At 48.1% G+C, this 27,493-nt stretch overlaps 1 protein-coding gene across 4 annotated transcripts in view; it reads left to right on the top strand.

Moving 5' to 3' along the window:
* LOC137385137 (NACHT, LRR and PYD domains-containing protein 3-like) overlaps window positions 1-27,493 on the top strand; it is a 130,287-nt gene that overhangs the window by 75,762 nt on the left and 27,032 nt on the right. For all 4 annotated transcript variants that reach the window (XM_068059989.1, XM_068059985.1, XM_068059987.1 and 1 more), the window contains exons 3-5: window positions 12,160-12,261; window positions 23,592-23,696; window positions 25,029-25,195. In XM_068059989.1, the coding sequence (XP_067916090.1) occupies window positions 12,160-12,261; window positions 23,592-23,696; window positions 25,029-25,195 (374 nt within the window). The remainder of the gene's footprint in view (window positions 1-12,159; window positions 12,262-23,591; window positions 23,697-25,028; window positions 25,196-27,493) is intronic.

The raw sequence follows: 27,493 nt of genomic DNA, 5'->3' as shown, positions 1-27,493 counted from the left end.
CCCTCTCCCCCTTCACCCCCCCCTCTCCCCCTTCACCCCCCCTCTCCCCCTTCACCCCCCCTCTCCCCCTTCACCCCCCCCCTCTCCCCCTTCACCCCCCCTCTCCCCCTTCACCCCCCCTCTCCCCCTTCACCCCCCCCTCTCCCCCTTCACCCCCCCCTCTCCCCCTTCACCCCCCCCTCTCCCCCTTCACCCCCCCCTCTCCCCCTTCACCCCCCCCCTCTCCCCCTTCACCCCCCCCTCTCCCCCTTCACTCTCCCCCTTCACCCCCCCCTCTCCCCCTTCACTCTCCCCCTTCACCCCCCCCTCTCCCCCTTCACCCCCCCTCTCCCCCTTCACCCCCCCCTCTCCCCCTTCACCCCCCCCCTCCCCCTTCATCCCCTTCACCCCCCCCTCTCCCCCTTCAACCCCCCCCTCTCCCCCTTCAACCCCCCCCTCTCCCCCTTCAACCCCCCCCCTCTCCCCCTTCACCCCCCCCTCTCCCCCTTCACCCCCCCCTCTCCCCCTTCACCCCCCCCTCTCCCCCTTCACCCCCCCCTCTCCCCCTTCACCCCCCCCTCTCCCCCTTCACCCCCCCCTCTCCCCCTTCACCCCCCCCTCTCCCCCTTCACCCCCCCCTCTCCCCCTTCACCCCCCCCTCTCCCCCTTCACCCCCCCTCTCCCCCTTCACCCCCCCCTCTCCCCCTTCACCCCCCCCTCTCCCCCTTCACCCCCCCCTCTCCCCCTTCACCCCCCCCTCTCCCCCTTCACCCCCCCCTCTCCCCCTTCACCCCCCCCTCTCCCCCTTCACCCCCCCCTCTCCCCCTTCACCCCCCCCTCTCCCCCTTCACCCCCCCCTCTCCCCCTTCACCCCCCCCTCTCCCCCTTCACCCCCCCCTCTCCCCCTTCACCCCCCCCTCTCCCCCTTCACCCCCCCCTCTCCCCCTTCACCCCCCCTCTCCCCCTTCACCCCCCCTCTCCCCCTTCACCCCCCCCCTCTCCCCCTTCACCCCCCCCTCTCCCCCTTCACCCCCCCCCTCTCCCCCTTCACCCCCCCCTCTCCCCCTTCACCCCCCCCTCTCCCCCTTCACCCCCCCCTCTCCCCCTTCACCCCCCCCTCTCCCCCTTCACCCCCCCCTCCCCCTTCACCCCCCCCTCTCCCCTTCACCCCCCCCTCTCCCCCTTCACCCCCCCTCTCCCCCTTCACCCCCCCCCCTCCCCCTTCACCCCCCCCCTCTCCCCCTTCACCCCCCCCAATTCTTGGTTTAGTTATTGACTAGTTTTGTTAAGTTCATTGAGCATCCGAGACACTGCTGTGCATGGATACATGAGTGTTCTGTCGCCAGCATACCCGTGAGGCAGACAGGCCGAGTCTCTGCTATGCACAGCTAAAGAGATTGTTCCTGGGGAGCCTTGTGTTGAATGAACGCTTGGCTCTCTATTCCACTACTGTATTGTCCATGTGAAGAAGGCAAAGTCACAAGAGTCTGAGCTCAGTCTATTCTTGGTGAATGTCCCCCAAGCGCATCCCAATGTGCACTCCTACTTCGTCCATAAATGCATTGTTCCTTTCCACATCGTGACAAGCTCCGCAGCATGATCCAGTTGCTTTCGTTGCTTGAATGCTGACTTTAAGTCTCAAGGATTGTTTTCTCGACGGCATGTTTTACATGAAAAGAAATAAAGCAAATCCGTGTCAGAGCTTGCCTCCCTCCCTCCACTGAAATTACTGTTGTGCACACCTTTTTAAGTTCTGCAGTGAAGGCACTAATTGATAACGTCGCCAATGAAACACTTATTACCCACCTCAGATGCAGGAATCAGCTCATCCTTGCGTCCTCTCCTGCACTGCCTCCTTTGCTTGAATGCCATCCTTAAGTCTCAAGGGTTGTTTTCTCAAGGGCGCGTTTTAAATGAAAGGAAATAAGGAAAGAACATGAGTGTCAGAGCTTCCCTCCCTCCAATGAAATTACTGTTGAGCATGCTTTATGCTCTGCAGTATAGGGATGTACTGATAACACCGCCAATGAATCACTTAGTACCCACCTCAGCTGTAGGAGTCAGCATGATGTAACTGCCCCATCTCATGATGGTTCAATGCTGCTCTTAGGGAAAACATGAATGATGAGAGGGTGCTGGAAAAAGAAGCACATTTCTTTTGTACTATGAACATAAAGCAGGCCATTTAGCCCAGCTGTTCTCTGCTAGTGGTTGTGCTACTCGTGCTCCTTCCCATACGCTCCCATTTAATCCTGCCTACTACTATCAGCATCACCTTCCATTTCTTTCACTCTTTCCTAGCTTTGCCTTAAAGCAACTTTGAGGATGGAGAATGGTGTGGCTGCACTCCCATCTCACCGGTTGTGTACACAGCAAGAGCATTCACATTCGTGCTACCACTGGACACGGCATGCTTGTTTCTTTTAGTGCTCAGTCTTTTCTTGCTGAATGTTGCCCAAGTGCTTGACCCTTCTCTGCTTGACGGGCAGCAGCTGGCAATTGCGGAGTCTCACAAGGCTCTGCATGGTTGTTTCAAGGGCGAATGGAGAAACATGTGGCAATGTGTCCATGTGCACGTCTCTGATGGGTGCAAGAGCAGGTGGCTGTGTGTCCATGTGCACTGCTCTGATGGGTGCAGGAACAGGTGGCTGTGTGTCCGTGTGCACTGCTCTGATGGGAGCAGGAACAGGTGGCTGTGTGTCCATGTGCACTGCTCTGATGGGTGCAGGAACAGGTGGCTGTGTATCCATGTGCACTGCTCTGATGGGTGCAGGAACAGGTGAAAGTGTATCCATGTGCACTGCTCTGATGGGTGCAGAAACAGGTGGCAGTGTATCCATGTGCACTGCTCTGATGGGTGCAGGAACAGGTGGCTGTGTATCCATGTGCACTGCTCTGATGGGTGCAGGAACAGGTGGCTGTGTATCCATGTGCACTGCTCTGATGGGTGCAGGAACAGGTGGCTGTGTGTCCATGTGCACTGCTCTGATGGGTGCAGGAGCAGGTGGCTGTGTATCCATGTGCACTGCTCTGATGGGTGCAGGAACAGGTGACTGTGTGTCCATGTGCACTGCTCTGATGGGTGCAGGAGCAGGTGGCTGTGTGTCCATGTGCACTGCTCTGATGGGTGCAGGAACAGGTGGCTGTGTGTCCATGTGCACTGCTCTGATGGGTGCAGGAACAGGTGACTGTGTGTCCATGTGCACTGCTCTGATGGGTGCAGGAGCAGGTGGCTGTGTGTCCATGTGCACTGCTCTGATGGGTGCAGGAACAGGTGGCTGTGTGTCCATGTGCACTGCTCTGATGGGTGCAGGAACAGGTGGCTGTGTGTCCATGTGCACTGCTCTGATGGGTGCAGGAACAGGTGGCTGTGTGTCCATGTGCACTGCTCTGATGGGTGCAGGAACAGGTGGCTGTGTATCCATGTGCACTGCTCTGGTGGGTGCAGGAACAGGTGGCTGTGCAACTGAACAGCAAGGAGAGGGTACCGCAGGTGGGGGAAGTGGAGCTTTGAACAGGCAGGCATATGTATGGTCCATCAGATCATTAGGCCAGGGGGTGAAACGCACAGGATCCATGGATTGTGGCACGCGACTGATGTCCAGCACGTGGCCACCTCCATCCGAAGATGCCTCCGGGCAATTGTTGGGCAAATTAATTGGCTCCATCTCATCAGCCAGTCCTTGCTGCCAGCAGAGAGTCTGTCGTCGCAGCCAGTCCAGTTTCCGCATGAATGATGCCGTTCCAGTCTGCAGAACGGCCTGTTGTAGCTGGTACAATTGATCTGAAAGCAAGTGGTATTTTTCATTGTAGCTGAGGGGCCTTGGCTGTTCCTCTGTAATCACAATGGCAGCAGCCATGCCTGTCGTCGTCGGTGTCTGAGATGCACGCCAGCGGCACTTGGAGGCAAGCCTCTCCAAAGACAGACCCAGATGCCTGTGCACAACAAAAGCATATTTGCAGGGCAGCCAAGTCTGAATGGAGAAGATGTAGCTGCAGGTAGACTGGCCATCATGTATCTGCAGTGTGTACTGTTTGGCAGCAGAAATCACAGTCACTGTGCCTTCATCCTGCTGCTTGACATGTACTCGATGAATGTGGCTATGATCCTGATGCATCAGCTTCACAGCATTGTTAACACAGTGAAACATAACAAGGCACATCACAGGATGTGCCTGCAGACCATGCTACCTGTTGAAACATCTCAAGTTTACTGCTTCAGTCGTCATAACTCGAGCTCCTGGGTTGCGAAGGTGGCAAAGAACTGCTCTGTGAAACGTTACAAAAACGAAAGTGACCGTTTAGGTGGAAAGCTGTTCGCTGGACTACAGCACATGTACTGCCTGCACACAGCCCCAGACAATGGAAAGGATTTTAATGCAGTGCAGTGGACTGGAGCACATGCAGTGCCCCAGACAATGGAAAGGATTTTAATGCAGTGCAGTGGACTGGAGCACATGCAGTGCCCCAGACAATGGAAATGTTTTCAGAGCAACTTGCAACAGCAGAGCAACTTAACTTGGAGCAATCTCCTCTGTCTATTAAAAATGAAGCAGACTGAAATCTCCAAAACGACTAAATAATTGCGAGAAAATGCCGGACGAAACCTCTCCTCCTTTCAGAAACTCGCGCCGAAGCTTTGACGCATGCGTGAATACCCGTTGGCGTTGCATACAGCGCATGCGAGGAGGCCGACCAGGCGCGTTGCCCGAGGAAGTCCACATCTCGCGATGACGTCATTGGCGCATGCACTAACCAGTCCTGGCAAGCCGGAACGCAGCGCATGCGCAGTGAGCAGGAGACCGTCTGCGCATGTGCGCACCGCGGCGCAGCCTGATGACGTCAGTGGCGAGCTGCGTTGTCAGGGATCACTTTGTTTCAGTTACTGCCCCCTGCTGTCTGTGTGACAAAGCTTAGTTTCTTCAGAGCTGCACAGGCAGTCACATGGCTTTGTTTTTAGTGAGGTTACTTCTGGAATCTTCGCTGAGATTCAAGGTGCTACACGCCTCAGGAGGTCCAGTCACACTTGGAGGGGGTTAGCTCTTTCAAAGTCAATGGGTGTAGATGACGTTGACGACCGTTTTGTTAAAGCCATTCAAGGTAATTCAATCATTGAGAGCAAGCCATTGTTCTGGTTGAGTTCGATTAGACTTTTTGTCTCCAGTTTAATCACCTGGTGATTAAATTGCACTGTAAATTGCAGTGCCCATCTTGCCTGACAGTTTTTTTAATAGTTAACTTGTAGGATTTTTGAATTAAAAGTTGAATGTCAGGTTCCAACCGATGAAATTAATATAGTCTGTGTTTGCTGACACACAACCACCAGATACTGCAATAGTAGCACATGCGCAAATGCAGTATCTTCCACTGGAACATCACTGTCTGCGACATTCAGGCAGCTACCAGGATTTAAAATGGCGCTGTTCAATTTATCACAGAAAATGTAGCTGCTCAATTTATCACCCTGCTCTCCAGCCTCTCGCTCCCTGATCATCTCCCCCCCCCCCCCCTCCCCTGCTCTCCGGCCACTCACCGCTTCCTGCCCACCCCACAATAGATACTAGTTCCAGGCCGCGCCACTTATCTCCTCTCGGCCACTCGCTCCCATGTTCAGTCGTTCTTCGCGCGCCGCAAGAAGAAGCAAGGCGAGCTGGGAGGGGTGACGGGTCGATGTAGGAGTGATAGGCCAAGAGGAGGGAAGCGGGCCTGGAACTAGCAGCTGGAGGGGGGCCGGATGCGAGCAGCCGGAGAGCAGGACGCAGGAAGCAAGGAGCGGGGAACAATTGGACGCTTCAGCGCACATGCATGCACACCAAACGCATGCGCAAGACCAAACAGGCGCGTTATGCGATGATGTTGGCACTGCACGATGCAGCTTCCCGCACATGCGCCAACCAGTCCTGGAAAGATGGCAAGCCGCGTATGCGCAGAGAGCAGGAGCCCGTTTGTGCATGTACGCAGCTTGCAGCGCTCTGATGGCGTCAGCGGGCTGCTGCGTTGTTTGGAGTCAATTTGATATATCCCATTTGGCATACAGGGTTTTCATGATACCGCCGTACCATGCAGAATGAAATGCAATGATGGGAGCAGGCTGCTTCCAGAGGGTTATGAATTTCTGCCAGTTCTCTTCCGGTACTGGCTCGTATGCCCGGCAAAGAGCATTTTTCGTCAATTCGTAATCTGATGAACTTTGATCTGACAACAGTGAATAAACCTCATGGGCCTTTCCTGTTAGCTTGTTTTGTGCCAACAGTGTCCAGCTCTTGGCCAGCCATTTCAACTGTCTTGCAATCTTTTCAAAAGTAACAAAAAATGCTTCCATGTCTCCCCCACCACCCCCCCCCATTGAACTTCGGAAAAGAATGAGGGAACTTTAAGAGCTCAGCACAAGGCCCTGAGCTCTGGGTAGCTTCCTCACTGACCATGCTTTCACTGGGGATACCATATCACCTCCGAGTTAATGCAAGTCACCTTAGTCCTCTTTCCACCTCCCCCTCCTTCTGGCAAGTTCTCTCCTTTTCCCTCCCTTCCCTTTTTCCTTCTCTTCCTTCTGGATTTCCAATTTGAGTTTCCTTTGTTCGAATTGTACTTTAGCTAACAATGCCCTGTCTGTTTCTGACTCTAATCCTGTTTCTGAGTCTTCAGGTTCAAGTGAAAAATGGTTGGCCACGAGTCTTAGGATTTCGGATTTCTTAACTTTTGCATGGAAAGTAATCCCAAACCTGCCCATCTGCATCAGCTACATTCCTCAACTCTTCAATAGATAGGGCCTTTAACTTGTCACAAGTTACTTCACCCTGGCTTGGGAGGGTCCTGGCCTCTGATGCGGACATAAGAGCGTACGAACTAGGAGCAGAAGTAGGCCATTTGGTCCCTCCAGTCTGCTCTGCCATTCAATAAGATCGTGACTGATCTGTTTCTGTCTCGAATTCCACACTCACATCTACCCTGATAACCTTTGATTCCCTTGCCTAACAGGAATCTATCTACATAAAAGCAAAATACTGCGGATGCTGGAAATCTGAAACAAAAACAAGAAATGCTGGATTCACTCAGCAGGTCTGGCAGCATCTGTGGAAAGAGAAGCAGAGTTAACGTTTCGGGTCAGTGACCCTTCTTCGAATCTATCTACCTCTGCCTTAAAAATATTCACTGACCCCGCCATCACCACCTTCTGAGGCAGAGAGTTTGAAAGTCGCACAATCCTCAGAGAAAAAATTTCCTTCTCATCTTTGTCCAAAAAGGGCAACCTCTAATTTTAAAACAGTGCCCCTATTTGTGGACTCACCCACAAGAGGAAACATCCTTTCCTCAGCCAGCTTGTCAAGACTGTTGAGGATTTTATAAACTTTAATCAAGTCTCCCCTTTCTCTTCTAAACTCCAGTGAAAACAAGCCCAGTCTGTCCAATCTTTCCTCATAAGACAACCTGCTCATTCCAGGTATCAATCTAATAAACCTCCTCTGAGCCGCCTGCAATGCATTTACACCCTTCCTTAAGTAAGGAGACATAAACTGCGCACAGTATTCGAGATGTAGTCTCACCACTGCCCTGTATAACTGAAGCATAACATCCTTACTTTTATTTTCAGTTCCTCTCATAATAAAGGATAGCATTCCATTAACCTCCTTTATTACTTGCTGTACCTGCATACTAACCTTTTGTGACTCATGCACTAGAACACGTAGATCCCTCTGCACCTTGGAATTCTGCAGTCGTTCTCCGTGAGTATGTTAGTACTCTAGCAGTAAAAACCACAAAAAAACCTGTATTGAAGTATTCTTTTTGATGGGATCAATTTGGTTTCCCACTTCCAATTTCTCGTTTGTCTTTGGGAGAAGAGCCAAGACGATAGCCCTCAAGTTTCTGTTACGACCAGGTGAGGAGGGGGTCTCCGGCTCCCCTTTTGTCCCTTCTCTGGTTTGACCGCAACAGGGTTTATCCTTTCTTAATATAGTGGTTGAGCATACCACCTCAGTGAGCATTTGCTGCTGTTCCTCTAGCAAGGTTGCAAAAGAAACAATTAGACAGTTTTTCTTGAGTTGAAACACGAAAGAGGTAAGTTTATTACACTTAATATTCTAACCTGATTTTAAAATACTAAAAGTACCCTTCACATTCACACACACACTCAGATGAGAGTCACACATATAAATAGATCACAGAGGGAAACCGATTTGGTGTTTGGAATAAAGTCTGGAATAAATAGAATTTAAATGCAGTATGTGAGTCCAGTAGTCCTCAGCTGAATTTGTAGTCTTGAAGTCTAGGGTGGTGCAGTGGTTAGCACCGCAGCCTCACAGCTCCAGCAACCTGGGTTTGGTTCTGGGTACTGCCTGTGCGGAGTTTGCAAGTTCTCCCTGTGACCGCGTGGGTTTCCTCCGGGTGCTGCAGTTTCCTCCCATATGCCAAAGACTTGCGGGTTGAAAGGTAAATTGCCCCTAGTGTAAGTAGGTGGTAGGAGAATTGAGGGAAGGTGGGGATGTGTGAGGGAAAAATGGGATTAATCTAGGATTAGTATAAATGGGTGGTTGATGGTCGGCATGGACTCGGTGGGCCTGTTTCGGTGCTGTATCTCTCTTTGGCTCTATGACTGTTTGCTGGGCCACGTGAATGGTGGTTGGCTTGCTTTTCTTGGGGCTCCTGGTTGCTGGCTGAAGCGGTCTGTAGCCTTGGGGGATAGTTCCCAGTCGCAGACGGATCTTCTCTTGATATTTTCTTGGGGGAGAGCCAGCTTCTTTAATGGCTTTTCAGTTACTGCCCCTGCTGTCTGTGTGACAAAGCTTACAGTTTCTTCAGAGCTGTGCAGGCAGTCACATAGCTCTATCAAACCCCTTTGTTTTTCATGAGGTTTTTTCTGTAATCTTCTCTGAGATTCAAGGTGCTACATGCCTCGAGGTCAGTCACACTTGGAGGGGATTGGCTTTTTCAAAGTCAATGGGTGTAGATGGCCTTGAAGACTCTGTTGGTGAAGTCATTCTAGATAATTCAGTCACTGAGAGCAAGCCATTGTTCTGGCTGAGTTCGGTTAGATTTTTCATCACCAGTTTAATCTCCTGGTGTTTCAAATGTAAATTGCAGTGGCCGTCATGACTGCCAGTTTTTTTAGAAGTTAACTTGTAGGATTTTTGCATTAAAAGTCTAATGTAAGGTTCCAACTGATGAAATTAACATATCCCATTTGGCATTTAGGGTTTTCATGACAATTGCTTTGCTTTTTCGTGCTGCTTGTCTGGCACCCAGTCTTAGATGAGCTACATGTTTCTCTAATTAAACATTGGAAAGACTGAAGACATGGTCTCCGCCGACTGCTATGAATTCTGTTCCCGCGCCAGCGAATCCATCCACGTCCCAGCTAATGCCTCGGAATGAACCAGACCGTTCGCAGTCTCATTGTTATACTTGCAAGCTGACATTCAGACTGGATGGTCTGTTCTTCCACCTCCCGAACAAAGACCATCTTCACCCTGTTTCAGCCCATCTGCTGCTGATACCCTCAGCCATTCTTTTATCACCTGTAGATTCTCCGGGGTGGCTTTGCTCCTTTCACCCTTTGTAAACTTATCTTTAAAGTTACAGGATTTATGTCTTTATGCATTAGTATTAATATTAGTAGGACAGTGGTAAATGTCCTCATCTCCTACAGTGATCATTAGTCAGATGCTGACACCATGAGAGACATGGTAAATATATTCAAATAGAAGCACCGACCAAGCATCTCCATGAACACACAATAGTGTCATGGCCCATAGAGACAGAAGAATCAGACCCAGCTATGTATTGTGCATTTGGATAGACGTTACATTCACAAAGACCTGAATTTAATATCAAACCTCAACAAATCAAAAAAATCTGTAAATAAAAATCGTGAAGTATCATCAGACTGTAAACGCAAATGAAGGATCATTTAATTCATCATAGAATCATAGAAATTTGCAGCATGGAAAGAGACCATTCGGCCCATCATGTCCTCGCCGGCGGACAAGTAGCCATCCAGCCTAATCCCGCTTTCCAGCTTTTGGTCTGTAGCCTTTGTAGGTTATGCCACTTCAAGTGCATATCCAAGTCTTTGTTAAATTATGGGGGTTTCTGCTACTGCCATCTTCTGAAGCAGGGAGTTCCAGATCCCCACTACCATCTGGGTCAATTCCTTTCAAATCCCATCTACACCTCCTACCTCAGCCTAAATATATGCCTGAATTTGGTTGTGGACCCCTCAACCAAGGGGAATAAGGTCTTCCTGTCCACTCTATCTGGACCCCTCATAAATTTACACACTTCAATTAGGTCTCCCCTCAGCCTCCTCTGTTCCAAACAAAACAACTCCAGCCTATTCAGTCTTTCCTCATAATTAAAATTCTCTTGTCCAGGCAGCATCCTCGTTTATATCCTCTATACCCTCTCTTGTGCAATCATATCTGTCCTATAATGCAGTGATCAGAATTGATGCAGTACTTCAGCTGTGGCCTAACTAGTGCTTTATAAGTTCTAGCATAACCTCCTAGCTCTCATATTCTTTGCCTTGGCTAATAAAGTCAAGTCTGCTTTCTTGACCCCCTTATCTACTTGTCCAGGTGCCTTCAGGGATCTGTGGACATGGACTCCAAGGCCCTCTGGTCCTCCACACATCTCCGTATTTATTGTGTATATTCTTGCCTTGTTAGCTTTCCCTAAATCCATTACCTCACACTTCTCTACATTAAACTCCATTTGCCACTGTTCCACCTACCTGAATAGTCCATTGATATCTTCCTGCCTTCTACGGCTTTCTTCTTCATTGTCAGCGACATGGTCAATTTTTGTATTGTCTGCAAACTTCTTAATCATACCCTGTACATTCAAGTCCAAATCATTGATTGATATATCCCAAAGAAGCAAGGGACCTCGTACTGAGCCCTGTGGAACCCCACTGAATACAGTCTTCCAGTTCCCAAAAATCTTCCAGTTCACTACCCTTTGCTTCCAGCCTCTTTTGGATCCAACTTGCCATTTTTCCTTGGATCCCATGGGTTTTTACTTGCATGACCAGTCAAAAGCCTTGGTAAAATCTTAGTAAAATATAGACTTCTTCAAATGCACTGCCCTCATGAACACTCCTAGTTACATCCTTCATAAATTAAATCATGTTAGTCAGACACGAACTTCCCTTAACAAATCGATGCTGATTGTCTTTGATTAATTTGTGACTTTCTAAATCAAGATTCATCCTGCCCCTTAGAATTACTTTTCAATAATTTCCCACCACCAAGGTTAGGCTGACTGTCCTGTTAATTACTCTGTCGGTCTCTTTCTCCCTTTTTGAACAATCATACAGTGTTGACTGTCCTTGAGGCTTCTGGCATCACACCAGTAGCCAGAGAAGATTGGAAAATGATGTTCAGAGCCTCCACAATTGCTTCCCTTGCTTCCCTGAGTCATCAATCATCCACTCCAGTTGTCCCTTCAGAATCTTAACAATGGGCACTCCAGATATGAAGTCTCGACTGACGGGACCCCATCCGGAGCTGGGTTGTGCAGATCAGCAGGACTCAGTAATTTTCAGTGGCCAACTCTCTGTCACCCATGCGACCCGGGTTCAGTTCTGGGTACTGCCTGTGCAGAGTTTGCAAGTTCTCCCTGTGACCACGTGGGTTTCCGCCAGGTGCTCCGGTTTCTTCCTACAGCCAGAGACTTGCAGGTTGATATGTAAGTTCGCCATTGTTAATTGCCCCTAGTGTAGGTAGGTGGTAGGAGAATGGTGGGGATGTGGTAGGGAATATGGGATTAATGTAGGATTAGTGTAAATGGGTGGTTGTTGGTCAGCACAGACTCGGTGGGCCGAAGGGCCTGTTTCAGTGCTGTATCACTTCTTTTGGGCCTCCTTATCTCGAGAGACAATGGATACGCGCCTGGAGGTGGTCAGTGGTTTGTGAAGCAGCGCCTGGAGTGGCTATAAAGGCCAATTCTGGAGTGACAGGCTCTTCCACAGGTGCTGCAGAGAAATTTGTTTGTTGGGGCTGTTGCACAGTTGGCTCACAGTGCTGTATCACTAAATAAATAAATAAAAAATAAATGCATGATTGCAGAACTTGTTTCATTGATTGGGGAGGAGGGACTGATGCGATGTTTAATAAGGCAACGTTCTCTTTCTCATTCTAATATTTTCACCTAACCTTCTTCTTAATATTGTATATACTACAGAGCATCAGAATCTGGAAACATCTGTCACCACCACAGCTGAAGTTCAAGAAGATTCCAACAGAGAAGATGCAACATCTCCAAAAAGAATGAAAATGGATACCGGTAGGTTCACAAAGTTCTTTAAAATATAGGTTCTGTCCTGACAAAAGGTGCAGATCTTGAGCAAGAACCTGCACCTCACATCGGAAGAGGCAACAAGGTAGGGGCTGAGTAGAAAGAGGAAAGTGAGTAACATTTGGAGGGGCTTCGTAGTCACAGGTGGAGGGAGCACTGGAACTGTCCAGTAGATACCTGGTATTGGGGATGTATCGTGGATTTAGACAGTGAGTCAGAGCAGGGTCTTCCTATGCAACAGTGTGACAACAGGAATCAGAGTGCCACCCGAATAGGGCAGGGGTGAGAGGCACGTGGAACGCAGTAATAAGAGAGCGATAGTGGTGGGAGATTCTATAGTCAGGGGAATAGACAAAATGTTCCACGGCCCTGAGCAGGTCCCAAGTGGTATTTTACCTGCCTAGTACTGGAAAGAAGAACATCCTGGAATGGGTGGAACAAACTCTGTGAAGGAAATTTGAGCAGAAAATGGCCATGGTTGAATCCAGTAGCAGTGTTGGAAATCTGTTTATAAAGGCAGTATAAAAATTTTGGCTCGAAATTAGAAAACAAGGCTTCAGTTTGGTGCCCTCCGGGATTTATTTAGTTTGTGGGAAGTGAGCATCGCTGGTAAGGCCAGCATTTATTGCCAATCGCTAGTTGCCCTTGAGAAGGTGGCAGTGACCTGCCTTGTTGAACCGCTGCAGTCCTTGCATAGGTCCGCCCATAGTGTACTGGGCTGCTTAGGAGGGAAATACGAAGCTGGTCAATGTGCGATTGCAGGGCTGGAGCAGGAGGGAAGGGTTTATATCTTTGGGACACTAGATTAGAGTCTAGGAAGAAGGGAAGGGACGGCTGTGATTTGACTCCAACTAAAACAGTGGTTTTGCAGAGTAGAATGGAGCAGTGGAAATGTTATCAGCTGAACTGACTTGGAGGGTGGGACGTATCCGAATCTGAGCCAGTGAAATTAATAAAACTGTGAAGCTGAAACTTATAGATAGGAAGTTTTATAAGGTTGACCGGGTGACAATGAAGAAATGAGATATAGGTCCAAGTTAGGATGGTGTGGGACTTCAGCATGTACGAATTCGGAGCAGGAATTGGCCCCTCGGCCCCTTGAGCCTGCTCCTCCATTCAACAAGATTATGGCTGATCTTATTGTAACCTCAATTCCATATTCCAGCCGACCATCAATAACCTTTCACCCCCTTGCTTAGCCAGAATGTATCTACCTCTGCCTTAACAATATTCAACGACTTTGCTTCCACTGCCTTTTGAGGAAGAGAGCTCCGGAGACACTCGATCCTCTGAGAGATAATAATTTATTCTCATCTCTGTCTTAAATGGGCGACCCCTTATTTTTAAACAGTGACCCCTAGTTCTAGATTCTCCCACAAGAGGAAACATCCTTTCCACATCCACCCTGTCGAGACTCCTCAGGATCTTGTATGTTTCAATCAAGTCGCCTCTTACTCTTCTAAACTCCAGCAGATACAAGCCTAGCCTGTCCAGTCTTTCCTCTTAAGACAACCTGCCCATTCCGGGTATTAGTCTGGTAAACCTTCTCTGAACTGCTTCCAACGCATTTACATCTTTCCTTAAATAAGGAGACCAATGCAGATGTGGTCTGACCAATGCCTTGTATAGCTGAAGCGCAACCTCCCTACTTTTGTATTATATTCCTCTTGCAATAAATGATAATGTTGTATTAGCTTTCTTAATTTCTTGCTTTATCTGCATAGTAACCTTTTGCAATTCATGCACTAGGACACCCAGATCCCTCTGCATCTCAGAGCTCTGCAATCAATCACCATTTTTTTATTCTTCCTGCCAAAAGGGACAATTTCACATTTTCCCACATTATACTCCATTTGCCAGATCTTTGCCCACTCATTTAACCGATCTTGATCCCTTTGTAGCCTCCTTATGTCCACTTCACAACTTACTTTCCTACCTATTATTAGGCAGAGACCCTCAACTCATTCAAAAGGAGTCTGGATATGCACCTTAAGTGCCAAATCCTGCAGGGCTACGGACCAAATGCTGGAAGGTGGGATGAGAATAGGTGGATTGTTTTTTGGCCGGCACGGACACGATGGGCCAAATGGCCTCTTTCTGTGCTTTAAACTTTCTAAGATTCTATCTTTGTGACATCAGCAAATTTATCAACCATACCTTCTGTCCCTTCATCTAAATCATTTATATAAATTGTAAACAGTTGAGGCCCCAGCACTAATCCCTGTGGCACACCAATCGTTGCATCTTGCCAATCAGGACATGACCCATTCATGCCTACTCTCTGTTTCCTGTTAGCTAGCCAATCTTCTGTCCATGCCAATATGTAACCCCTACACCATGAGATTTTATTTATTTTTTATTCGTTCATGGGATGTGGGCGTCGCTGGCTAGGCCAGCATTTATTGCCCATCCCGAATTGCCTTTGAGAAGGCGGTGGTGAGCTGCCTTCTTGACCCGCTGCAGTCCATGTGGGATAGGTATACCTGTTAGGAAGGGAGTTCCAGGATTTTGACCCAGCGACAGTGAAGGAACGGCGATATAGTTCTCCGGGAAATGCACGACAGAAATGTGGAGGTTGTTTAGGGAGCACTTGCGGCGACTGCTGGATAGGTTTGTCCCGATGAGGCAGGAAAGGGATGGTAGGGTGAAGGAACCTTGGATGACAAGAGATGTGGAACAGCTAGTCAAGAGGAAGAAGGAAGCTTATTTAAGGTTGAGGAAGCAAGGATCAGACAGGGCTCTAGAGGGTTACAAGGTAGCCAGGAAGGAACTGAAGAATGGACTTAGGAGAGCTAGAAGGGGACATGAAAAAGTCTTGGTGGGTAGGATTAAGGAAAATCCCAAGGCGTTCTACACTTATGTGAGGAACAAGAGGATGGGCAGAGTGAGGGTAGGGCCAATCAGGGATAGTGGAGGGAAATTGTGCCTGGAGTCGGAGGAGGTCCTTAATGAATACTTTGCTTCAGTATTCACTAGTGAGAGGGACCTTGTCGTTTGTGAGGACAGTGTGGAACAGGCTGATATGCTTGAACAGGTTGAGGTTAAGAGGGAGGATGTGCTGGAAATTTTGAATGATATGAGGACAGATAAGTCCCCAGGGCCAGACGGGATATACCCAAGGATTCCACTGCGCCTTTGGCGATGATCTTTGCGTCTTCACTGTCCACTGGAGTAGTACCGGATGATTGGAGGATGGCAAATGTTGTTCCCTTGTTCAAGAAAGGGAATAGGGTTAACCCTGGGAATTATAGACCAATCAGTCTTACGTCAGTAGTGGGCAAATTATTGGAGAGGATTCTGAGAGACAGGATTTATGATTATTTGGAAAGGCATGGTTTGATTAGAGACAGTCAGCATGGCTTTGTGAGGGGCAGGTTATGCTTCACAATCCTTATTGAATTCTTTGAAGCTGTGACAAAACACATTGATGAAGGAAGAGCAGTGGATGTGGTGCATATGGATTTTAGCAAGGCGTTTGATAAGGTTCCCCATGGTAGGCTCATTCAGAAAGTAAGGAGGCATGGGATTCAGGGAAAGCTGGCTGTCTGGATACAAAATTGGCTGACCCATAGAAGTCAGAGGGTGGTAGTAGATGGAAAGTATTCAGCATGGAGCTCGGTGACCAGTGGTGTTACACAAGGATCTGTTCTGGGACCGCTGCTCTTTGTGATTTTTATAAATGACTTGGATGAGGATGTGGAAGGCTGGGTTAGCAAGTTTGCCGCTGACACGAAGGTTGCTGGAGTTGTGGATAGTGTGGAAGGTGTGGAAGGAGCATTTTAGAGAGGGTGCAGAGGAGATGTACCAGGATGCTGCCTGGACTGGAGGGCATGTCCTACGAGGAAAGATTGAGGGAGCTAGGGCTTTTCTCATTGGAGTGTAGAAGGATGAGAGGTGACTTGATGGAGGGGTACAAGATGATGAGAGGCACAGATAGAGTGGATAGTCAGAGACTTTTTCCCAGGGTGGAAAGGGCTATCACCAGGGGGCATAATTTTAAGGTGATTGGAGGAAGGTTTCGGGGAGATGTCAGAGGTAGGTTCTTTACACAGAGAGTGGTGGGTGCGTGGAATGCGTTGCCAGTGGTGGTAGTAGAAGCAGATACATTAGGGGCATTTAAGCGACTCTTGGATAGGTACATGGTTGATAGTAGAATGAAGGGTATGTAGTTAGTTTGATATTAGAGTAGGTTAAATGTTCGGCACAACATCTTGGGCCGAAGGGCCTGTACTGTGCTATACTGTTCTATGTTCTAAGTCAGGATGGTGTATGACTTGGAGGGGAACTTGCATTTGTGTTCTCATGCATTTGCTGCCCTTGTCCTTCTAGTTGGTAGATGTCGCGGGTTTGGAAAGTGCTGTCGAAGGAGCCTTGGTACGTTGCTGCAGTGCATCTTGTAAATGATGCACACTGCTGCCACTGTACTTTGATGATGGGGGGAGTGAATGTTAGTGGATGGGGTGCTGATCAAGCGGGATGCTTTGTCCTGGATGGTGTTGAGCTTGAGTATTGTTGGAGCTGCACCCATCCAGGCAAGTGGAGAGTATTCCATCACACTCCTGACTTGTGCCTTGTAGATGGTGGACAGGCTTTGGGAAGTCAGGAGGTGAGTTCCTCACCGCAGGATTGCTAGCCTCTGACCTGCTTTTGTTGCCATGGTATTTATATGACTACTGCGGTTCAGTTTCTGGTCAATGGGAGCCCCTAGGATGTTGATAGTGGGTGATTCAGCGATCGTAGTGCTATTGAATGTCAAGGGGAGATGGTTAGATTGTCCTGTTGGGGATGGTCATTGCCTGGCACTTGTGTGGCGCGAATGTTACTTGCCACTTATCAGCCCAAGCCTGGATATTGTCCAGGTCTTGCTGCATTTCTACGCGGACTGCTTCAGTATCTGAGGGGTTGCAAATGGTGCTGAACATTGTGCAATCATCAGCCAAAATCCCCACTTCTGATCTTATGATTGAAGGAAGGTCATTGATGAAGCAGCTGAAGATGGTTGGGCCTAGGCCACTACCCTGAGGAACTCCTGCAGTGATATCCTGGAGCTCAGATGATTGACCTCCAACAACTACAACCATCTTCTTTTGCGTTAGGTATGACTCCAACCAACGGAGACTTTTCGCCCGATTCCCATTGACCTCACTTTTGCTAGGGCTCCTTGATGTCATACTTGGTCAAATGCTGCCTTGATGTCAAGTGCAGTCACTCTCATCTCACCTCTTGAGTTCAGCTCTTTTGTCCATGTTTGAACCAAGCTGTTCCAGTACATGCTGTGATGAGGTCTGGAGCTGAGTGGCCCTGGTGGAACCCAAACTGAGCATCACTGAGCAGGTTATTGCTAAGCAAGTGCTGCTTGATTACACTGTTCAAGACACCTTCCATCACTTTACTGATGACTGAGAGTAGACTGATGGGGTGGTAATTGGCAGGGTTGGACTTCTCCTGCTTTTTGTGTACAGTACATACCTGGGCAATTTTCCACATTGCACGGTAAATGTCAGTGTTGTAGCTGTACTGGAACAGCTTGGCTCGGGGCATGACAAGTTCTGGAGCACAGGTCTTCAGTGCTATTGCCGGAATATTGTCAGGGCCCGTAGCCTTTGCTGTATCCAGTGCCTTCAATCGTCTCTTGATATCGCGCAGAGTGCATCGAATTGGCCGAAGTCTGGCATCTGTGATGCTGGGAACTTCAGGAGGAGGCCGAATTGGATCATCAACTCGGCACTTCTGGCTGAAGATTGTTGCAAATGCTTCTGCTTTATCTTTCACAGTAATGTGCTGGGCTCCCCCATCATTGAGGATGGGGTTATTTGTGGTTCCAGCTCCTCCTGTCAGTTGTTTAATTGTCCACCACCATTCACGGCTGGATGTGGCAGGACTGCAGAGCTCAGATCTGATCCGTTGGTTATGGGATTGCTTAGCTCTGTCTATTGCATGCTGCTTGTGCAGTTTGGCATGCAAGTAGTCCTGTGTTGTCGCTTCACCAGGTTGACACATCATTTTGAGGTATGCCTGATGTTGCTCCTGGCATGCCCTCCTGCACTCTTTTTTGAACCAGGATTGGTCTCCTGGCTTGATGATAATGGTAGAGTGGGGGATATGCCAGGCCATGAGGTTAAAGATTGTGGTTGAGTACCTTCTCCTGCTGTTGGTGGCCCACAGCGCCTCATGTATGCCCAGTTTTGCATTGCTAGATCTGTTCAAAATCTATCCCATTTAGCATGGTGATACTGCCACACAGCGGAGTGGATGATATCCTCAGTGTGAAGGCGGGACTTCGTCTCCACAAGGACTGTGCGGTGGCTACTCCTACCAATACTCTCATGGACAGATGCATCTGCGGCTGGCAGATTGGTGAGGACGAGGTCAAGTATGTTTTTTCCTCTTTGTTTCCTAACCGCCTGCCGCGGACCCAGTCTAGCAGCTATGTCCTTTAGGACTGGGCCAGCTCAGTCAATAGTGGTGCTCCCCAGCCGCACTTGGTGATGGACATTGAAGTCCCCCACCCAGAGTACATTCTGCACCGTTGCCACCCTCAGTGCTTCCTCCAAGTGGTGTTCAACATGGAGGAGTGCTGACTCATCAGCTGAGGGAAGGCGGTAATCAGCAGGAGGTTTCCTTGTCCATGTTTGACCTGATGCCATGAGACTTCATGGGGTCAGGAGTCGATGTTGAGGACTCCCAGGGCAACTCCCTCCCTGCTGTATACCACTGTCCTGCCACCTCTGCTGAGTCTGCCTTGCCGGTGGGACAGGACGTACCCAGGGATGGTGGTGATGGTGTCTGGGACATTGTTTGTAAGATATGATTCTGTGACTATGACTATGTCAGGCTTTTGCTTGACTAGTCTGTGGGACAGCTCTCCCAACTTTGGCACAAGCCCCCAGGTGTTAGTAAGGAGGACTTTGCAGGGTCGATAGGGCTGGGTTTGCCATTGTCGTTTCTGGTGTCTTGGTCGATGCCGGGTGGTCTGTCCGGTTTCATTCCTTTTCATTGACTTTGCAGCGGTTACAACTGAGTGGCTTGCTAGGCCATTTCAGAGGGCATGTAAGAGTCACATGTAGGCCAGACCAAGTAAGGACAGCAGATTTCCTTTCCTAAAGGACATTAGTGAACCAGATGGGTTTTTGACAACAATCGATAATGGTTTCATGGCCATCATTACACTAACTTTTAATTCCAGATTTATTAATTGAATTCAAATTCCACCTTCTGCTGTGGTGGGATTCGAACCCATGTCCCCAGAGCAAGACCCTGGGTCTCTGGGTTTCCAGTCCAGTGGCAATACCACTACGTCACCGCCTCCCCTATATTTTCTGCAATAACCTTTGATGTGGCACCTTATCAAATGCCTTTTGGACTTGAAGTGGAAATTTGAGGCGATGGTGTTCCCTTGCAACTTCTGTGCTCGTCCTTCTGGGTGGTGTGCTCTTAGATGTACACGGGATTCTGAAATGATCCTGATTCTAATATTTTGAGAGTGGGAAAAGAAATTGTGGATTCGACTGTTAATAAAGGATTATGTTACAGCACTAGAGCTTATGAATGTTCCCTGGAGTTACTTGAAGATAGTGTGCAGTGAAGGAATAGGCACATTTTTGGTGGGCTTTGCAGACTATTGATCTGTGCACACGAGTTGGTTGGAGGGTACCGGCAGTGGCGGATGTCAGCCAGCCGTCTGAATTGTGGGCAAACTCCCGGAATCTGTAATTCGAGGTTGTATAAGTAATTAATTGGAGATTCAAGGGAGACTGGAACTGATCAGGTAAAGGTGAAATATATTTGACAAATATATAACCTCTGCACTGAATGAGGTCTCATCTTCAGTGATTTCTCATCATGCTCTTTCTACTCAGTCCACTGCCCTCCTACCCTTTCTAAATCTTTCCCTCCATGTAAACTCCCCAACTCGTATTCACAGCCACCCATTTGACCTTGCCATCTCACGTGGCCTCGCTACTCCCATTGTACCCATCAGAGATAAGGCCATCTCTGGTCACTTCCTTGCATCATTCTTCATCCACATCCCTCTTCCACACCCAACCCTACTTCCTTCTGAATCCACCCCTGAAAATAACTATCCCTGAATTCACTTTCAACTGCATTGTCATAATCGCAACTGTCTAGCCTTTGACCCACAGTATTTCTGCAGCTACTATTTTGCTCAACCACACCTTCATCCTCACCTTTGATGCCCTAGTTCCCCATAAAACACTTTCTCTCTCTTTCACCCTGGTCGTTCCCACAGTACAAGAGGTGAAGACTTGAAAGGATATGACAGACAACTGCTTTAGCTGTCACTGTCATTTCCACTAAACTGCTGACCAACCAACCAACCTCGCCTCCTGGTCTCCATGTTAGTCAATATTGTTCACAGTTTTATGTCTTCAGGTACAAAGACTTTCTCCTTGAAATCAGCCGCCTTCATCCCTCTCCTCAGATAAAACAACCCTTATTCCTCTTTCCAAAATATTGCCCCATCTCCAACCTCCCTTTTCTCTTCAAAGTTCTTGAATGTGTTTGTCACCTGCTAAATCCTGCCCTTCTGTGCTGGAACTCCATGCTTGAATCTCTGCAATATTTCTGCTGTGCCAGAGTACTGAAATAGCTCTCATCACTGCCAGAAATGACATCTTATGTAACTCGCAAAGGTAACCTATACCTTCACTGTCCTTTTGACCTGTCTATAACCTTTGACACTGTTCACCTATTCCATCACCTTTCCACTGTCGTTGAGCTGTGAGGGACTGCCCTCACCTGGTTCTCCTCTTATCTATCTAATTGTAGCCAGGGAATCACTTGGAATGACTTCTCTTCCCGCTCCCGCACCATTATCTCTGATACTACCCGAAGATCCTTCCTTGGCCCTCTCCTATTTTTCATCTACATGCTGCAGCTCAGCAACATCATCCGAAAGCACAGCACTAGCTTTCACGTGTAGGCTGAGGGCGCCCAGCTCCAACTCACCAGCGCCTCTTTTAACTTGTTCACGGTTGGGAAATTGCGAGACTGCTTGCTTAACATCCCATACCCGATGAGCAGAAATTACTGCTTGCTTAACATCCCATACCCGATGAGCAGAAATTTTCTGAAGTAAGTATTGGGAAGCTGAAGCTACTCTCTTCAGCGCCAAACTCTATTCCCTAGCTAATGTCTCCGTCCCTCTCCCTGGCAGCTGTCTGGAGTAAACAGTACTGTTCTCAACTGTGGTGGCATTTTTGACCCTGAGATGAGCTTTCTACCACATATTTACACCATCACATCAGCTATATATTTCCGCGTATGTAATATCACCTGTCTTGACCCTGCCTCAGCTCATCTGCTGTTGAAACTCTCATTCATGCCTTTGTTACCTCTGGACTTGACTATTCCAACACACTCCTGGCTGGTCTTCCACATTGTATCCCCTGTAATCTGGCAGTCATTCTAAATTCCGCTGCCCATGTCCTTACTCAAACAGTGCCGGTGCAACCATCATCCCTGAGCTCTTGGACCCTCGTTTTCTCCTGGTTATGCAATGCTTCAATTATTAAAATCTCATCCTTGTTTTCAAATCCCTCTGTGGCCTCGCCCTCCCTATATCTGTAATCTCCTTCAGCCCCACAACCCTCTGAGATATCTGACCTCATTGAATTCGGGCCTCTTAATTGCTCCACCGTTGGTAGCCATGCCTTCAGCTGCCTAGGCCCCAAGCTCTGGAAATCCCTCCCTAAATCTTTCTGCATTTCTACCTCTTTTTCTTCTTTTAAGACACTCGTTAAAACCTACCTTTTTGACCAAGTTTTTAACCATCTGTCCTAATATCCCCTGATGCGACTTCTGTCTAATTTTAATGCTGCTATGAAGTGCCTTGGGATGGTTTTTTACATGTAAGGTGCGATATAAGTACAAGATGATGATCTACTTGGCACATATGATGTGCATTTGACCACCATGAAGTGTGTCAGAGGGCATGCAATGAGCAGAACCAGGCATGCTTAAAAATGAGGTTTCAGCCTCGTGAAGCCACAACACAGGACTACTTGCATGCCAAACAGCAGAAAAGCATGCAATAGACCAATGAATCAGATCTAAGCTCTGCAGTCCTGCCACATCCAGTCGTAAATGGTGGTGGACAATTAAACAACTGACAGGAGGAGGAGGCTCCACAAATATCGCCATCCTCAACAATGGGGGAGCCCAACACATCAATGCAAAAGACAAGACTGAAGCATTTGCATCCATCTTCAGCCATAAGTGCCGAGTGGATGATCCATCTTTGCCTCCTCCTGAAGTCCCCAGCATCACAGATGCCAGTCATCAGCCAGTCCAATTCACTCCACGTGATATCAAGAAACAACTGAAGGCGCTGGATACTGCAAAGGCTATGGGCCCTGACAACATTTCGGCAATATTACAAAGGCTTGTGCTCCAGAACTTGCCACACCCCTATCCAAGCTGTTCCAGTACAGCTACAACACTGGCATCTACCCAGCAATGTGGAAAATTGTCGAGGTGTGTCCTGTGCACAAAAAGCAGGACAAATCCAACCCGACCAATTATTTCCTGGGTTTCATCAGAACCCAGTTCAGGTCACTGACCTGAAATGTTAACTCTGCTTCTCTCTCCACAGAAGCTGCCAGACCTGCTGAGCATTTCCAGCATTTCATGTTTTCATTTCAGATTTCCAGCATTTGCAGTATTTTTCTTTTACTTTCTTTAACAAATCCATGCTGATTGTCTGATTAATTTGTGTCTTTCTAAATGAAGATTTATTCCATTTTCCAGAATTTTTTGTGATAATTTTCCACCACCAAGGTTAGGCTGACTGGCCTGTTAATTACTCGGTCTGTCCCTTCCTCCCTTTTTAAACAATTGTACATTGTTAGCTGTCTTCGAGTCTTCTGGCACCACGCCTGCAGCCAGAGAGGATAGGAAAATGATGTTCAGAGCCTCCACTATTCTCTTGCTTCCCTGAGTCATCAATCATCATATGTTCCAATTTTCCCTTCAGAATATTCTCTGTCTCAGGAATAAGGCTGGTTTTGCCCTGCACTGTGTGAGTGAATCTTACCAATGGGCGCTCCCAGTGTGAGGTCTTGACTGACGGGAACCCAACTGGGACTGGATTGTGGAGATCAGCAGGACTCGCTGGTTTTCACTGGTCAACTGTCTGTATCACCCGTGACGTGGGAGTTGATCGGGAAATGCGTGGTCACAGAGCTAATAGCTGTTGCACTGAGTGGGAAGGAGGGACTAATATCATATTTAATAAGGCAACGTTCTCATTTTAATATTTTCATCTAACCCTCTTATTAATATTTCTTTTACTAAAGAGCATCAGAATCTGGAAACATCTGTCACCATCATGGCTGAAGATCAGGAAGGTTCCAACAAAGGAGAAGCTCCAACATCTCCAAAAAGAATGAAAATGGACGCCGGTAGGTTCACATGGTCTTTATAGGTTCTGTCCTGACAAATGATGCACATGTCGAGAAAGAACCTGCACCTCATGCAGATAGAGGCAACAGGACAGGGGCTGAGTATAAAGAGGGAAGTTAGTGACCATCTAGAGGGGCATCGTAGTCACAGGTGGAAGGAGCCCTGAGCACTGTCCAGCAGATAACTGGTATTGGGGATTTAAGTTGGATATAGACAGTGACTCAGCAGTGTCTCGCTGAGCAACAGTGTGACAACATGAATCATGATGCCACCCTGAGTAGGGTGGGGGTGAGAAGCACAGAAGGCATAGGAATAGGAGAGTGATAGTGGTGGGAGACACTATAGTCAGGGGAATAGACAAACTCTTCTACAGCCCTGAGCACATCCTGGAATGGGTGGAACAAACTCTGGGAAGGAAGTTAGAGCAGAAATTGTCACCGTTGAATCCAGTAGCAGTGTTGGAAATCTGTTTATAAAGGCTGTATAAAAATTTTGGCTCTAAGCTAGAAAACAAGGCTTCCAGTTGGTGAGCTCTGGAATTCATTTTGTTTGTTTAGAGCAGGATGGAAGGATTTATATCCTTGGGGCACTAGACTGAGTCCAGGGAATCTGAATCCACTTTAACAGTGGTTTTGCAGAGTAGGTGAATGGAGCAATGGGAATGTTATCAGCTGAATGACTGGAGGCTGGGAAATATCCAGATCTGAAACTAGAGAGCGGAATTAATAAAACTGCTGGCACTTTCATGATTTTGACCCATTGACCATGAAGGAGCGCAATATGGGTCCAAGTTAGGATGGAGTGGCCTTGAAGTGGAAATGGAAGGCACTGGTGTTCCCTTGCAACTTCTGCACTGGTCCTTCTGGGTGGTGTGATCTTCGGTGTACACGGCATTCAGTGAAATGATCCTCATTCTAACATTTTGAGGAGAGTGGAAAAGTATAGTTGTGGACTTCAGTGTTAAAGGATTCTGTTACAGCGCTAGAGTTTACAAATGTTCCCTGGAGTTACATTAAGATAGAATCTATATGTGTACATTTAAGGAATAGGAAAAGTCACCACTTTTATCGGTGGGTTTTGCAGACTATTGATCAGTGGAGGTGAGATGATTCAAGAGTGCGGACGGGAGGGAATGTCAAATCAGCCGTCTGAGTAAGTGAATAATTAGAGATTCGAGGGAGACTGGAATCGATAAATTAAAGGCAAGATATATTTGACAAATTTGCACACTTTTCTTTTCAAGAATTGACTATATAGATTGATGGAGTGTAGCACACATGGTCTATCAGTTTTCAGAAGGTGTTTGATTGTATGACCATTTATGTTCCCAGCTCCAAACTCCACCATCACTGAACTCTTGACAAAGTTTGACGATTACCAGCTTTTCAAGTTGATGAAATTCTACTGGGACAGGCTAGAAGAGGCGGTGGAAGGTGATGTGGAGGGACTCGGTGTCATGCTGAAAGGCGACGACAATTTGAGTGTGCAAGAGTATCAAGTAAGTGAGAGGGATGCAGAATGAAGTTAGTTTATTGTAACATCACAGAACATTGTAACATAGGAGCAAAGAAATTGCTGACCAAGGCCTGGTTGCCTTCCAACATCCGGACAGTCATGTGCTGCACTGATCATGGAGTTGTTGACTAACTGATCTCTGTCAATTAGACTACGATAGCCACAGGCACCTGGTAAGGAAAACCCCAGAGGTGGACAGTAACATTACCTGTTTCTCCCAAGCGTGCTACACTCACCACATGTCATATCTCAAATGTGCTGCCTCTCAACATGCTATTTTCTGAAATCTCTCCAATTTTCATTTGAACGAATCCATAGTAACAGCTCCCGTCGCTGTCTTAGCGAGTCTACTCCACAGATTAACTGCTTGCTCACTGAAATATTAGGCTGCATTTGCTGACAGTGCTACCGCTAGGTGGCACTGCAGTGGCACGTGCGCAAATGCAACATGTGCCACTAAAGCATTACAGACTGCGACTTTAGGTAGCTGCCAGGACTAAAGATGGCGCTGCTCAAATAATCAACGGAGGCAACCTAACAAACACATGTCAGCACACAATGGCCGAGTGAGAGAGCGAACGAGCAGGCTTGGGGGTGGGGGTGGGGGAGCGCAGAGTGGGCCTGGTAAGAGTGGAGCGGCCGACGAGTGGGCGAGCGAACGGGCCGGTGACGGAGGAAAGCGGAGTGGCCGGAGACAGCAGCGGGTGGGGGGGGGGGGGGGGGGGGTGAGGGGTGAAGGAGGAGTGCGTTTTTCTGCGCATGTGCCATAAACTTGCAACGGCAAAAGACATACCAGCCAGTCCCCGCACCCGGCGACACCAAGGTCTTCGGCCGCTCGCTCCCCGCGGCTCTCTACGGCCTCTCCCTTCCGGCCCTATCCATCCAGCCATTCCCTCCAGCTGCAGATTCCCCATCCAACTGCTTTCTCCCTTACTTCTCAACTGTACTTCAGGCATTGCAGCGGTCTGGTCCCTGCCTTTTGCATCCCCCCTCTTCAGGAACTTCTGAATTTAACTTCCTCCCACCACCACAACAATTCCAGGTCTAATTATTGAGAAATTTTATTATGTACATTAAGCATTCGAAGCACTGCTGTGCATGGATACGTGAGTGTTCTGTCGCCAGTATTCCCGTGAGACGGACAGGCCGAGTCTCTGCTATGCAGGACTAATGAGATTGTTCCTGGAGAGCCTTGTGGTGAATGAACGTTTGGCTCTCCATTCCACTACTGTATTGTCCATGTGAAGAAGGCAAAGTCACAAGAGTCTCAGCTCAGTCTATTCTTGGTGAATGTTCCCCAAACGCATCCCAATGTGCACTCCCACTACATCCATAAATGTAAGGTTCCTTTCCACATCGTGACAAGCCCCACAGCATGATCCAGTTGCCTTCGTTGCTTGAATGCTGACCTTACGTCTCAAGGATTGTTTTCTCGATGGCATGTTTTACATGAAAAGATATAGGGAAAGAACATCAGTTTCAGAGCTTCCCCCTTCCAATAAAATTACTGTTGAGCATGCTTTATGTTCTGCAGTAAAGGCATGTACTGATAACACCGCCAATGAATCACTTAGTACCCACCTCAGCTGCAAGAGTCAGGATGATGTTACTGCCCCTATCTAATGATGGTTCAATGCTGCTCTCAGGGAAAACATGAATGATGTGAGGGTGCTGGAAAAAGAAGCACATTTCTTTTGTACTATGAACATAAAGCAGGCCATTTAGCCCAGCTGTTCCCTGATAGTGGTTATGCTACTCCTGCGCCTTCCCATCCGCTCCCATCTAATCCTGCCTACTACTATCAGCATCACCTTCCATTTCTTTCGCTCTTATCTACCTTTGCCTTAAAGCAACATTGAGGATGGAGAACAGTGTGGCTGCACTCCCACCTCACCAGTTGTGTACACAGCAAGAGTATTCACATTTGTGCTACCACTGGACACTGCATGCTTGTTTCTTTTAGTGCTCAGTCTCTTCTTGCTGAATATTCCCCAAGTGCTTGACCGCTTTGGACGCCTTCTCTGCTTGACAGGCAGCAACTGGCAATTGCGGAGTCTAACAAGGCTCTGCATGGTTGTTTCAAGGGTGGATGGGGAAACAGGTGGCTGTGTGTCCATGTGCACTGCTCTGATGGGTGCAGGAACAGAGCAACTTACAACAGGAACTGGAGCACATGTACTGCCTGCACACAGCCCCAGACAATGGAAAGGATTTTAGTGCAGTGCAGTGGACTAGAGCATATGCAGTGCCCCAGAAAATGAAAATGTTTTCAGAGCAACTT

The sequence above is a fragment of the Heterodontus francisci genome, chromosome 28, assembly GCF_036365525.1.
Source record: "Heterodontus francisci isolate sHetFra1 chromosome 28, sHetFra1.hap1, whole genome shotgun sequence".
Taxonomy (NCBI): Eukaryota; Metazoa; Chordata; class Chondrichthyes; order Heterodontiformes; family Heterodontidae; genus Heterodontus; species Heterodontus francisci.
This window is presented reverse-complemented; position numbering and strand designations above follow the sequence as displayed.